The 13,282-nt window shown below is 49.2% G+C and overlaps 1 protein-coding gene across 1 annotated transcript in view; it reads right to left on the bottom strand.

Moving 5' to 3' along the window:
• Window positions 1–892: 892 nt before the first annotated feature.
• AKR1A1 (aldo-keto reductase family 1 member A1) overlaps window positions 893–13,282 on the bottom strand; it is an 18,838-nt gene continuing 6,448 nt past the window's right edge. Inside the window, exons 3-10 of the mRNA XM_023221469.2 lie at window positions 9,586–9,675; window positions 4,540–4,659; window positions 4,215–4,366; window positions 2,752–2,947; window positions 2,244–2,443; window positions 1,928–2,000; window positions 1,698–1,784; window positions 893–1,051 (exon numbers count right to left, since the gene is read on the bottom strand). Coding sequence (XP_023077237.1) covers window positions 986–1,051; window positions 1,698–1,784; window positions 1,928–2,000; window positions 2,244–2,443; window positions 2,752–2,947; window positions 4,215–4,366; window positions 4,540–4,659; window positions 9,586–9,669 — 978 coding nt within the window. The 5' untranslated portion in view covers window positions 9,670–9,675 and the 3' untranslated portion in view covers window positions 893–985. The remainder of the gene's footprint in view (window positions 1,052–1,697; window positions 1,785–1,927; window positions 2,001–2,243; window positions 2,444–2,751; window positions 2,948–4,214; window positions 4,367–4,539; window positions 4,660–9,585; window positions 9,676–13,282) is intronic.

Below are 13,282 nucleotides of genomic sequence, written 5' to 3' on the forward strand. Positions count from 1 at the left end.
TGTTCCCACTCTTACCTCCTTTAACTAATTAATCCCTATTCATCTTTCAATCTTAGCTGATTAAATAAGTAGGCTACTCACCCTGCACTTCTCATAACACTTCTTCCAACTGTAATTAAACTAATTATGCAATTACTTAGTCTGTCTCCTCAAGTAGGCTGTAGGGACTTCTATGTCTTGGTTATAGCTATATCCCCAGGGCCTAGCATCATGCCTAACCCATAAGTACCCAATAAATACTTCTTGAAAGAAGAGCAATAGTTTGGGAAAGTAAAATGAGTTTCGTGTGACTGGAGTTTAGACAGATTTGCCAAAAACCTTCCTAAAACCTGTTTATCAGTGGCCTCTGGTGGCCACCAATAAAAAGTGCATAAGATTGGGCCTTAGGGGCCAAGTGACAAGGTCTGGGCTGGACTCTGCCTCCTGCAGGTCACCTATGCACACTGACCATAAGTGTCTGATGGAAAAAGCCCCTGTCCCCATCTTTTGTGATTTTGCAAGCTGTGATTCCCTAACTTCTGAATGTAAGTCGTTTGGATTCTTCATATTGCTAAACCTAGGCACTGATCAGGACAGGGGGATGGAAACTCAGGACCCAGGTCCAGCACTGCCTTGAAACCAATGGACAATCATTGCCCTGATTGCTCACTCCTGAGGCATTCTTGAAGACTCTAGGGAAGCATTGCAGTGCTTAAGATTTGCCAGTAGATGGCGCTACCTCCCAACGTGCCTAATGCAAGGATAAGGAATTACTCAGCCTCCTCACAGGTTCCTCCAGAACGAATATTTGGGCTTCAAGGGCAGGTCACATCCAGCAGCCCTAGGCCTGTCATCCCTGAAGGAAACGCCTCCATCTCAGGCCTGACCAGGCAAATAAGACAAGCAAGCAATATGGGTGCTCCAATGGCTTTATTAACTCCCTCTTTCCACTGTGGCAGGACTTCATTAGCTGGAGAGCTGGAAGGGAGGCTAAGAAGCTGTAATCTCAGTACGGGTCATTAAAGGGGTACAGAGGATGCCCTGCATCCCTTGGGACTCTCTTCCCATCCACCTGGAAAGAGACACAGATAGATTACTCCATCAGCAGGAGTTGCCATTCCAAAGACTCCAGGCATCTTCCCCAAATCTTCCTAAACAAACTAATCTGTGTACAACATTATGTCAGATGGCAGTGGCCAGGATCCCCATCTCAGAGAACATCACAGTATCAACAGCATTCTAGCACCAAACCCATAGCCTGATATGTAGCTGCCCCTGCCCCTAAGAGTGTGCAGTCTTAACTGAGATCAAGAGGCCAGGAACCATTTATTTCCCTAAGTACAGCAGACTTCCCTCCCAACCCAAACCCTCGAGTGAGGTCAACAATGCCTTCTGGGCTCTCCTCATATCATTTGCTGAGAATCTACTACATGTCAGGAACTAGGCTCATTTTACATATAGGAAGCTGAGGCTTGGAGAACTTTAATAACTTGCTCTAGGTCACAAGATATCAAGAAGCAGCACTGAGAGTCACAGGTTATATGCCTTATCCCTGAGCCATACTACTTCCCTGAGCTCAATAAAGAGAAATGAGAGCACTATGTCCAGCATAGCAATCCCACCTACAACATGGTGTCCCTCTCACAACCAGTAAGCCTGAGGTCAACCTGGGCCAGAATCCCACATTCCCCGAGTCTAGGGGGCTGATACATCCTCACCGTAAGCATAGGCACAATATATCGCCAATTTTTGTTCAGGGCATTTAGCTGCTTCATCTCTTCTGGGCTAAAGGTGAAGTCAAACACCTGAGGATAGAGAGTGGGGTTCAGGAACAACAGCTTTGTAAGCAGAAGCTGGGGTTCCACAACACTGCCTTTTTACCCAGGTAGAGTCAGGGCCAAGAAAATGTCCCAAAGAGCTAAAGAAGATAGAACCCGTTACCCAGTACCTTGATGTTCTGAAGGATTCGAGAAGGAGTGATACTTTTGGGGATGCAGATCACTTTCCGCTGGACCTGCCACCTAAGTTGGGGGATTAGATAGATGAGGAAAAGGAGTCAGTATTCATAAGTATTATTTTGTCCTCCATGCAGCCTTCCCTAAGCTCCTAGAGCACCTGAGCCCGGCTGAGATGGGGAATATGCCTAGAGTGGCCTCCCTCCAGATCACAGGGCAAGATCCTCAGCCTCACTCAGACACTGAAACAAGAAATCCCTTAACCCTTGCCTCCCAACCCAGGGCCCTCTCCCTAAGACTGCCCCATACCTGAGCAAGATCTGAGCTGGAGATCGGCCATACTTTTCAGCCAATGCCAGGACTACTGGTTCCTCCAGCAGGACAGGCTCATCAGGATCACGCCATGCACGATCAGAGGAGCCCAAAGGGCTATAAGCAGTTACCTCCAGGCCACGTGCTTGACAGTGGGCAATTAGCTCGTTCTGAGCCAAGTATGGGTGGCATTCCACCTGAGCCAAAGAATAACCCATCACCATGAAGTGGTCACACCCAGCTTGCTTGGCCCATCCCAGACATGCATGTCTGGACCAACCCCCTACTGCTGACTCCCCCACTCCCCTTCAGCCTGTTTTTCTCACCATTTCCCATCGGCAATTTCATTCTCTCCCACTGCTTCAATGCCAACCTTTAGGCAGAGGACTTCTGCACCAACACTCTGACAACTTGCTAGCCATCTCCCTTAAGCAGATCCATTGTTTGCTCACTCATGCTCTTGAGCACACAACCCCTAAACCACTCATCTGCTTGCTGTCCTTACCTGCAAGACAGCTGGACGCACGGAGGCCACACTGAGTATGTCATCGATCTGCCGACTGTTGAAGTTGGACAGGCCCAGCGCCCGCACCAGTCCCTTAGCCACCAGTGCCTCCAGAGCCTTCCAAGTCTCCTTATAGTGGGTGGAGTCGTAGCATATGGTCCCATCAGCATTCTTTGGGAAGGGGTTGTCTCCCCGCCTGAGTAAGAGACAGCCCCACCAAGTGTGGGCACAAATGCCAGGCTTCTGCCCTACCTGACCATCCAGCCACTCTGTGTCCCAGACTCCAATCCCAGAGAGGACAAAGGGCCAAGAATTTTTAAAAAGCCATGCTTTTTCTTTTTTCTTTTTTTTTTTTGAGACGGAGTCTCGCTCTGTGGCCCAGGCTGGAGTGCAGTGGCCGGATCTCAGCTCACTGCAACCTCCGCCTCCCGGGTTTATGCCATTCTCCTGCCTCAGCCTCCTGAGTAGCTCGGACTACAGGCGCCCGCCACCTCGCCCAGCTAGTTTTTTGTATTTTTTAGTAGAGACAGGGTTTCACCGTGTTAGCCAGGATGGTCTCGATCTCCTGACCTCGTGATCCGCCTGCCTCGGCCTCCCAAAGTGCTGGGATTACAGGCTTGAGCCACCGCGCCTGGCCCCCTTTTTTTCTTTTTTTTTGAGAGGGAGTCTCACTTTGTCGCCCAGGCTGGAGGGCAGCAGCACGATCTCGGCTCACTGCAAGCTCCGCTTCCTGGGTTCACGCCATTCTCCTGCCTCATCCTCCTGAGTAGCTGGGACTACAAGTGCCTGCCACCACACCTGGCTAATTTTTTTGTATTTTTAGTAGAGACGGGGTTTCACCGTGTTAGCCAGGATAGTCTCGATCTCCTGATCTCATGATCTGCCCGCCTCGGCCTCCCAAAGTGCTGGGATTACAGGTGTGAGCCACTGTGCCCAGCCAAAAAAGTCATGCTTTTTCATCCTTCCAGATCGTAACTTAGGTGTTAAGTTTACATGGAATGCTTATGCCCCCTCCTCTTCCTAGACCTAGATATCTCCTCTCCCCTAGGAAGTCTTTCTTAACTCATCCTCAGGGAGTTATCCACCCTTCTTCCAGCACAGGGCATGGCACTAATGGTGGGCTCTTCTCACATCTTTTGCTGAGACATACTTATTACTCTAACCCCAGAGGCTCAACAGAAAAGTCAGCACCTTTTCTGAATGAATAAAGGGAGCAGGAGGATTACAGGTGCACACCCTAGGGTACATACCATGTGAGATTGCCTTCCTTTTTCTAGAGTTAAACTCCTGTAGCTACAGCTAAGCTGCTATAGCAGAAGAGGCTAAGATCCCAGGTCAAGCTCCTCAGCTTGCCATGCAAATGAGTGTTTGTATCCTGCTCTGCTGCTGTGACTTACAATAAGTTACTAACATCATCCTGCTAAACCCCCTGATTCCCCAGATGAGGCTCTGGCAAGGCTCACTCAAAGGCATAAGGCCAGTGCATCAGGTACAGGTCCAGATACTCCAGCTGGAGGTCAGCCAGAGTCTTCCGGAGGGCAGGCTCCACATCCTCGGGGTGGTGCTTGGTGTTCCACAGTTTGGATGTCACAAACAGCTCCTCCCGAGGCACCGCCTAGAGCAGGGGGAAGGGCCTACAGTGAGAAGAGCCACAAGCACCTGGTCTCACCCACGCTCAACTCTGGGAGAGGAATGGAAGGAAGCTGATGCCAGATTCCCTCCAGCTGGGCCCCAGCCCCAGCTTCTAAGTTCTCTCACCCCACCTCTCTTTACAACCCCAGTCCTTACCTTGCCTGGTCCCACGTCCTCCTTCAGGGCCTCCCCAATCTCAGGCTCATTGCCGTAGATAGCAGCACAATCAATGTGGCGGTAGCCTACACTAAGGGCATACTTAACAGCTGCTTTTACCTGCCAGGTGAGAGAAGCAGAGGTTTTAGCTCTATTGATTTCAGCCTTCTACTGTCGCCACCCCAAGGTTAATGCTGGGGGAGGGGCGGTCAGAAATATAGCAGGCACATCTATGCAGTGGAGGTGAAAAGATGGAAGATGAACTGGGCGCGGTGGCTCACGCCTATAACCCAGCACTTTGGGAGGCTGAGGTGGGCAGATCACCTGAGGTCAGGAGTTCAAGACCAGCCTGGCCAGCTGGAGGTCAGCCTGGCCAACAAGGTGAAAACCCCATCTCTACTAAAAATACAAAATTAGCCGGGTGTGGTGGCAGGTGCCTGTAATCCTAGCTACTCAGGAGGCTGAGGCAGGAGAATCACTTGAACCCAGGAGGCAGAGGTTGCAGTGAGCTGAGATTGTGCCACTGCACTTCAGCCTTGGCAGCAAGAGCGAAACTCTGTCGCAAAAAAAAAAAAAGATGGACGATAGTTTCAGTCTAAGGGACCAGAAGCCTCTTCAGAGGCTCCAAACCCTTTGCTCTGCTCCCACCCCAACCAGTATCTAAGATGCCTTCCTACCCAAGCCATCTCAGCAAGATCTAGCAAAAACTAACAATATTTTCCCAGCATCTACCATAAAGAGGGCTTTAGTAAATATTTTTTCAGGCTGAGCATGGTGGCTCATGCCTGTAATCCTAGGACTTTGGGAGGCAGACATGGGAGGATTGCTTGAGGGCAGGAGTTTGAGACCAGCCCCGTCAACATAGCGAGAACCCCACCTCTTAAAAAAAAAAAAAAAAAAAAAAAAAAATTAAGGCCAGGCGTGGTGGCTCAGTTTGGGAAGCCGAAGCAGATGGATCACCTGAGGTCAGGGGTTCGAGACCAGCCTGGCCAACATGGTGAAACTCCGTTTCTACTAAAAATACAAAAATTAGCTGTGCATGATGGCACATGCCTGTAGTCCCAGCTACTCAAGAGGCTGAGATAGGAGAATCGCTTGAACCCAGGAGGAGGAGGCTGCAGTGGGCTGAGATCTTGCCACTGCACTCCATCCTGGGTGAGACAGAGACTCCATCTCAAAAAAACACACACACAAAAAAAAACAAAAAATTAAAAACAATTTTTTTTTTTTTTTTAATAAAGGCCAGGCACAGTGGCTCACACCTGTCATCTCAGCACTTTGGGAGGCTGAGGCGGGCGGATCACCTGAGGTCGGGAGTTTGAGATCAGCCTAACCAACATGGAGAAACCCCGTCTCTACTAAAAATACAAGATTAGCAGGGCATGGTGGTACGTGCCTATAATCCCAGGTACTTGGGAGACTGAGGCAGGAGAATCGCTTGAACCGGGGAAGTGGAGGTTGCAGTGAGCCAAGATCATGCCATTGTACTCCAGCCTGGGCAACAAGAGTGAAACTCCGTCTCAAAAAAAAAAAAAAATTGGCTGGGCGCAGTGGCTCACGCCTGTAATCCCATCACTTTGGGAGGCCGAGGCGGGCAGATCATAGGGTCAGGAGATCGAGATCATCCTGGCTAACATGGTGAAACCCTGTCTCTACCAAAAATACAAAAAATTAGCCGGGCATTGTGGCGGGCACCTGTAGTCCCAGCTACTCAGGAGGCTGAGGCAAGAGAAGGGCGTGAACCAGGAGGCAGAGCTTGCAGTGAGGCAAGATCGCACCACTGCACTCCAGCCTGGGCGACAGAGCAAGACTCCATCTCAAAAATAAATTAAATAAATAAATAACATTTAAAAAATTTAAAAAACAAATAATAAAAATTTTTTTTTCAATCAGAAGACAGATGGATAAATAGACAGGAAAAAAAAGTATAGACCATAGAAACAAGTTCCAGGTTCTAAGGAGCTAGTTAGAGAAACATAAGAAAAAATTCCTAGGCCAACAACATACAGGAAGTTATGCAGACAGACTCTGGGAGCTCTGAGCGCACAGGCCAGCAAAAGAAGTTAGAAGGGGGAAAAGATTAAGGAAAGCAGATAAGTGGGCTGAAAGCTGGACCCAGAACCCCCTAATGAGAGAGGAGAAAACAGGCATCAGGTAGAAGGATGGGTTAGTAAATTTTGCTAAAATCCAGACTGGAAACATGGCATCAGCAGCAGAACCAAGGGTACCCAGCCCTAGACACAAAGCACCCAAAGCTCTTGTTGTGGGTGCCTGGCATAGTATTCAAGATCCCCACCTGGGTGCAGACGTACTTCCCTTAACATCTGACCCCTGCTGTTCCAGGCCCCGACTTGGCCTTGGCTGTGGCCCCCACCCCCTGCCTTGACCTAGCTCATGGACTTGTCCGAGGCTGTGACAACTGCCTGACTGAAGTACAGGGACCCTGGCTCCAGGCTCCTAAGCAGCTATAGGAAAGAAAGCAAAAGGGAAAAAAGACAAAGCTCATCCAAGCACACACCACAAATACCAGTTTAAGTTCCAGATAGAAGAATCTGTTCTCTCTGCTGGGACTTCTCTCAAACGTAATCCCCAAACTTGTCTTCACTCTGACTCCAGATTCCCAAGGAAGAAGGAAGAAGCACTGGGGAAATGCCCCATTCCAGGCAGGAGCCAAATCGCATAGCTACGTCCACCCTAAGAGAGCAGGTCTACATTCCCAGACTCCCCTCAGCTGGGAGGGTCCACACCAGGGGTCAATTATCAACTTTAATAGTCCTTGAGTTAAGAACTATATTTACATTTTTAAGTGGTTATGTATTTATTTTATTATTATTTTTCTTGGGACGGAGTTTTGCTCTTGTTACCCAGGCTGGAGTGCAATGGCACGATCTCGGCTCACTGCAACCTCCGCCTCCCGGATCCAAGTGATTCTCTTGCCTCAGACTCCTGAGTAGCTGGGATTACAGGCATGCACCACCACGCCTGGCTAATTTTGTATTTTTAGTAGATGGGGTTTCTCTGTGTTGGTCAGGCTGGTCTCAAACTCCTGACCTCAGGTGATCTGCCCGCGTCAGCCTTCCAAAGTGCTGGGATTACAGGCGTGAGCCACTGCACCCAGCTTAAGTGGTTACTTATTAAAAGGTCACATGAGTATATAATCACCTCCATCTGTAACTTGTCCAATATAATCGAATTTTTTTAAATTTTCTTTTCCTTAATTTTTGTTCCCCTAGACGGAGTCTTGCTCTGTTGCCTAGGCTGGAGTGCAGTGGCATAATTGTGGCTCACTGCAACCTCTGCCTCCCAGGTTCAAGCAATTCTCCTGCCTCAGCTTCCCAAGTAGCTGGGATTACAGGTGTGTGCCACCATGCCTGGCTAATTTTTGTATTTTTAGTAGAGACGGGGTTTCACCATATTTGCCAAGCTGGCCTCGAACTCCTGACCTTGTGATCTACCTGCCTTGGCCTCGCAAAGTGCTGGGATTACAGGCGTGAGCCACAGTGTCCAGCCTACTTTTTTTTTTTAAGATGGCCTCGCTCTGTCCATGCTGGAGTGCAGTGGTGTGGTCATAGGTCACTGCAGCCTCGGCTTCCAGGGCTCCAGCAATCCCCCTAACTCAGCCTCTCGAGTAGTTGGGACCACAGGGACATTCTAATTTTTTAAATTTTTTGTAGAAATGGGGTCTCACTGTATTGCCCAGTCTGGTCTCAAATTCCTGGGCTCAAGCACTCTTCCTGCCTCGGCCTCCCCAAGTGCTGGGATTATAGGTATGAGTCACCACACTTGGCCCCATCTTGTTCTTTAAAAAAAAGTTTGTGACTGGGCGAGGTGGCTCACACCTGTAATCCCAGCACTTTGGGAGGCCAAGGCAGGTGGATCACCTGAGGTCAGGAGTTCAAGAGCAGCCTTGCCAATATGGTAAAACCCTGTCTCTACTAAAAATAAAAAAATTAACCAGGTGTGGTGGCTCATGCCTATAGTCCCAGTTACTTAGGAGGTTGAGGCACGAGAATGACTTGAACCCATGAGGCGGAGGTTGCAGTGAGCCAAGATCACGCCACTGTACTCCAGCCTGGGGAACAGAGTGAGACTCAGTCTCAGAAAAAAAAAGTTTGCTGGACCTGTATGTTAGTGTGTGCCTGTGGTCCCAGCTACTCAGGAGGCTGAGATGCGAGGGTCACTTTTGGGCCCAGGAGGTCAAGGCTGCCATGAGTCAAGATCGTGCCACTGCACTCCAGCCTGGGCAACACAGCAAGACCCTGTCTCAAGTGAAAAAAAAAAAAAAAAAAAGCCGGGCGCGGTGGCTCAAGCCTGTAATCCCAGCACTTTGGGAGGCCGAGACAGGTGGATCACGAGGTCAGGTGATCGAGACCATCCTGGCTAATACGGTGAAACCCCGTCTCTACTAAAAAATACAAAAAACTAGCCGGGCAAGGTGGTGGGCGCCTGTAGTCCCAGCTACTCGGAGGCTGAGGCAGGAGAATGGCATAAACCCGGGAGGCGGAGCTTGCAGTGAGCTGAGATGCGGCCAATGCACTCCAGCCCGGGCGACACAGCAAGACTCTGTCTCAAAAAAAAAAAAAAAAAAAAAAACTTGCTGACCTTTGGTCTATACAATCCACCTAGTTATTCTTCAAACCTTGACACCTTCTATGTGCCTAATTCTGGACTGAGTAGTAGGGAGAGGCTAAGCCCTCAAAGAACCCAGTGTGGGAGAGGAGACATGATCACAGCACAGGGTGATAACTGCCATATTAGGGGTCATAGCACAGGGACAGGCACAGAGGGGCCGCATGTCTGCCACAGCACTCAGTGCAGATCCAGTTAGAGAAAGATGTCCTTCCTATGCCCCCGGCGCTGCTGGGTCCCTCAGCCCACTCTCTGAGTCAGCTGGGGAAGCCCAGCGTATATAACTGGTCTCTTCTCTCATCTCTTCCCACTGCTCTCCAGGCTCATCCCCACTGGAAGGGGAGTATGGGGATGGGGCTGCTAGGAAAATGCAGGCAGAGACTCAACAAGTTTTTCTTTTCTTCCCCCATCCCTCACCTGACCAGGCTCACTCTTCCAGGTACCCAGACCAATCAGAGGCATCTTCTGCCCAGTGTGCAGGAGAACACAGGAAGCCGCCATTGCCCCCTGAAACACAGATGGGAAGAGAATGGTGTTGGGGTTAGTGCTGTTGTTCAGGTCTCAGATATCCACTGTCAAGAATACTGCAAAGCGGCTGGGCACAGTGGCTCATGCCTGTAATCCCAGCACTTTGGGAGGCCGAGGCGGGTGGATCATGAGGTCAGGAGATCAAGACCATCCTGGCTAACATGGTGAAACCCTGTCTCTACTACAAATACAAAAAAATCAGCTGGGTGTGGTGGCAGGCACATGTAGTCCCAGCTACTCTGGAGGCTGAGGCAGGAGAATGGTGTGAACCTGGGAGGCGGAGCTTGCAGTGAGCCGAGATTGGACCACTGTACTTTAGCCTGGGCGACAGAGCGAGACTCCGTCTCAAAAAAAAAAAAAAAGAGTCCAAGACCAGCTGGGCCAACATGGTGAAACCCCATCTCTACTAAAAATACAAAAATTATCTGGGCATGGTGGCACACACCTGCAGTCCCAGCTACTCGCGGGGCTGAGGCACAAGAATCACTTGAACCTGGGAGGGGCAGGTTGCAGTGAGCAGAGATCATGCCACTGCACTCTATAAAGCATGGGCCAGGAAGGGGTGGGGAAGAGGGGACAGAGGTGGAGGACAAACACATGGTTATGTATGTGCCTGTGAGCAAAGGCAGTGGAGACAGGGTGCCCAAAACCAACCATGGCCAGTAGCTCCTGAACAAATACTAACCAGACCACCAGCTTGGATGCCCTTTTCTGTGGCAGGCTAAAGATCTCTATTAAAGAACTGCACTACCTAAAAACAAAAGCAGGGTGGCCACACAGAAGCACCCAGTCTTGACTAAATAAGGTCTCAAGCCAGTGTAAGGCAGGCAAAGGCCATTATGAGAGAAAGAGACCAGGTAACTGAATAGGCCCAGGAAGGGACCACTTATCTGACAATGAAATGAACGTTCCCAGGAGGTTGTCAGAACTACAGATTCTCGGCCGGGCACAGCAGCTCACACCTGTAATCCCAGCACTTTGGGAGGCCGAGGTGGGTGGATCATGAGGTCAGGAGATTGAGACCATCCTGGCTAACTCAGTGAAAGCCCATCTCTACTAAAAATAAAAAAAATCAGCTGGGCGTGGTGACGGGCGCCTGTAGTCCCAGCTACTCGGGAGGCTGAGGCAGGAGAATCACTTGAACCCAGGAGGCGGAGGTTGCAGTGAGCTGAGATCGCGCCACTGCACTCCAGCCTGGGCAATAGAGTGAGACTTTATCTCAGAAAAAAAACAAAAAGAACTACAGAGATTCTATTCTCTAAGTACCTTTCACAGAGGTCTGGTCAGTCATGCTGGTAGGCCTGAGTGGACTCCTACAAGGGAGGTAAAGGAAGTCCTAAAAAAGGAACTCTTTTTTAGACTCAGGGTCTGGTTCTGTCTCCTAGGTTGGAGAACAGTGGTATGATCATGGTTCACTGCAGCCTTGAACTCCTAAGCTCAAGTGATATTCCTGCCTCAGCCTTCCAAGTAGCTGGGACTACAGGCCTGTGCCAGCACACCTGGATGTTTTTAAACTTTTTTAGAGATGGGGTTTGGCTAGGTTGCCCAGGCTGGTCTTGAACTTCTGGCCTCAAGCTATCCACCCGCTTCAGCACCCTGAGTTGCCAGGATTACAAGTATGAGCCACCATATCCAGATTTTTAATTTTTTAGTTGAGAAAATAGGCTCAAAGAAGTGAAGTTAGACTGGGTGCTATGGCTCACGCCTGTAATACGAGCACATAAGGAGGCCAAGGCAGGCAGATCACTTGAGGTCAGAAGTTAGAGACCAGCCTGGCCAACATGGTGAAACCCCATTTCTACCAAAAAATACAAAAATTATCTAGGCGTGGTGGCATACACCTGTAGTCCCAGCTACTCTGGAGGCTGAGGCGGGAGAATCGTTTGAACCTGGGAGACGGAGGTTGCAGTGAGCCAAGACTTCGCCACTGCACTCCAGCTTGGATGACAGAGCCAGATTCCGTCTCAAAAAAAATTTTTAAAAGTGAAGTTATTTGCTCCAAATCAACAGCTAAGAAGTGGTAAAACTGGCTGGGCACAGTGGCTCATGCCTGCAATCCCAGCACTTTGGGAGGCCGAGGTAGGTGAATCATGAGGTCAAGAGATCGAGACCAGCCTGACCAACGTGGTGAAACCCCGTCTCTACTAAAAATACAAAAATTAGCTGGGTGTGGTGGCAGGCGCCTATAATCCCAGCTACTCGGGAGCCTGAAGCAGGAGAATCACTTGAATCTGGGAGGCAGAGTTTGCAGTGAGCTGAGATCGCGTCACTGCACTCCAGCCTGGGCAACAGAGGGAGACTCCATCTCAAACAAACAAACAAAAAAGAAGTGGCAAAACCAAGGATCTAAGAAGGAGCTAATGGAAAAAAGGCAAATAAACACAGATCTATAAAAAGATACTCACGGTAGATACATGTATGATGTGCTACAGAAAAGGGAAAGGACAAAGAAATATTGACACTGATTTATAAGAATTCCCAAGAGTCAAGGGGAAGAACTCTTACCAGGAAGGGGAAACTATACACATGACTTCAGTGCAGCAGAAAAATAACTAATTACATATACAAGTAAATTTCCAACCAAAGATAACTAGAGCCTCCCGCTCTGGAAAGCTATGAAAATAAGAAGTCACCAAATGGCCCAACAATACTCATTTTATCAGTAAATTGAATGTTCCAACTCTTGTGCAAAACCCAAGAGAAAAACATATTTAAATATTTAAACTGCCTTCCTTCAGTTTATGGTCTTGTAATGGGAACAGGTGATATCAGTACACTGTGATAAGAGCATTGATCAAATTCTGCACAAGAGCTGCACAAGGGTGGCAAGAAAAGAGTAACCTTGCTAGGATGGCTTCCTGGAGGCCATCTCTTCCTGAGTCAAGTCCTAAAGAATAACTCAACAGGAGTTAGCCAAGTGAAAGAAAAGGAGAGAGAATGTTCACACCAAGAGCCAGTGAGGTAGATATAACCTTTTCCCTTGATCTCATTGGTACCATGAATATCACTCTTGGGATTGACTTAATTGCTAACAATATCTTTACAAATATAATCTTAGTTTCCAGGTTCTAAAAGGATGTAGGATAGAGCAAGTAATAAGACAAGCTGTGGCCGGGAGTGGTGGCTCACGCCTGTAATCCCAGCACTCTGGGAGGCCAAGGCGGACGGACCACAGGAGTTCGAGACCAGCCTGACCAACATGGTGAAAACCCGTCTCTATTAAAAATACAAAAATTAGCCGGGTGTGATGGCATGTGCCTATAGTCCCAGCTACTCAGGAGGCTGAGACAGGAGGAATCGCTTGAACTCGGGAGGTGCAGGTTGCAGTGAGCTGAGATCGTGCCACTGTACTCCAGCTTGGGCAACAGAGCAAGACTCCATCTCAAAAAAAAAAAAATTAGCTGTGCATGGTGGCGCATGCCTGTAATCTCAGCTACTTGGGAGGCCAAGACATGAGAATTGCCTGAACCCAGGAGGCGGAGGTTGCAGTGAGCCGATATAGCGCCACTGCACTCCAGTCTGGGCAACAGAGTAAGATCCTATCTCAAAGAAGGAGGAGGAGGAGGAGGAGGAGGAGGAGGAGGAG

This window comes from Piliocolobus tephrosceles, chromosome 1, assembly GCF_002776525.5.
Source record: "Piliocolobus tephrosceles isolate RC106 chromosome 1, ASM277652v3, whole genome shotgun sequence".
In the NCBI taxonomy this organism is placed as follows: Eukaryota; Metazoa; Chordata; class Mammalia; order Primates; family Cercopithecidae; genus Piliocolobus; species Piliocolobus tephrosceles.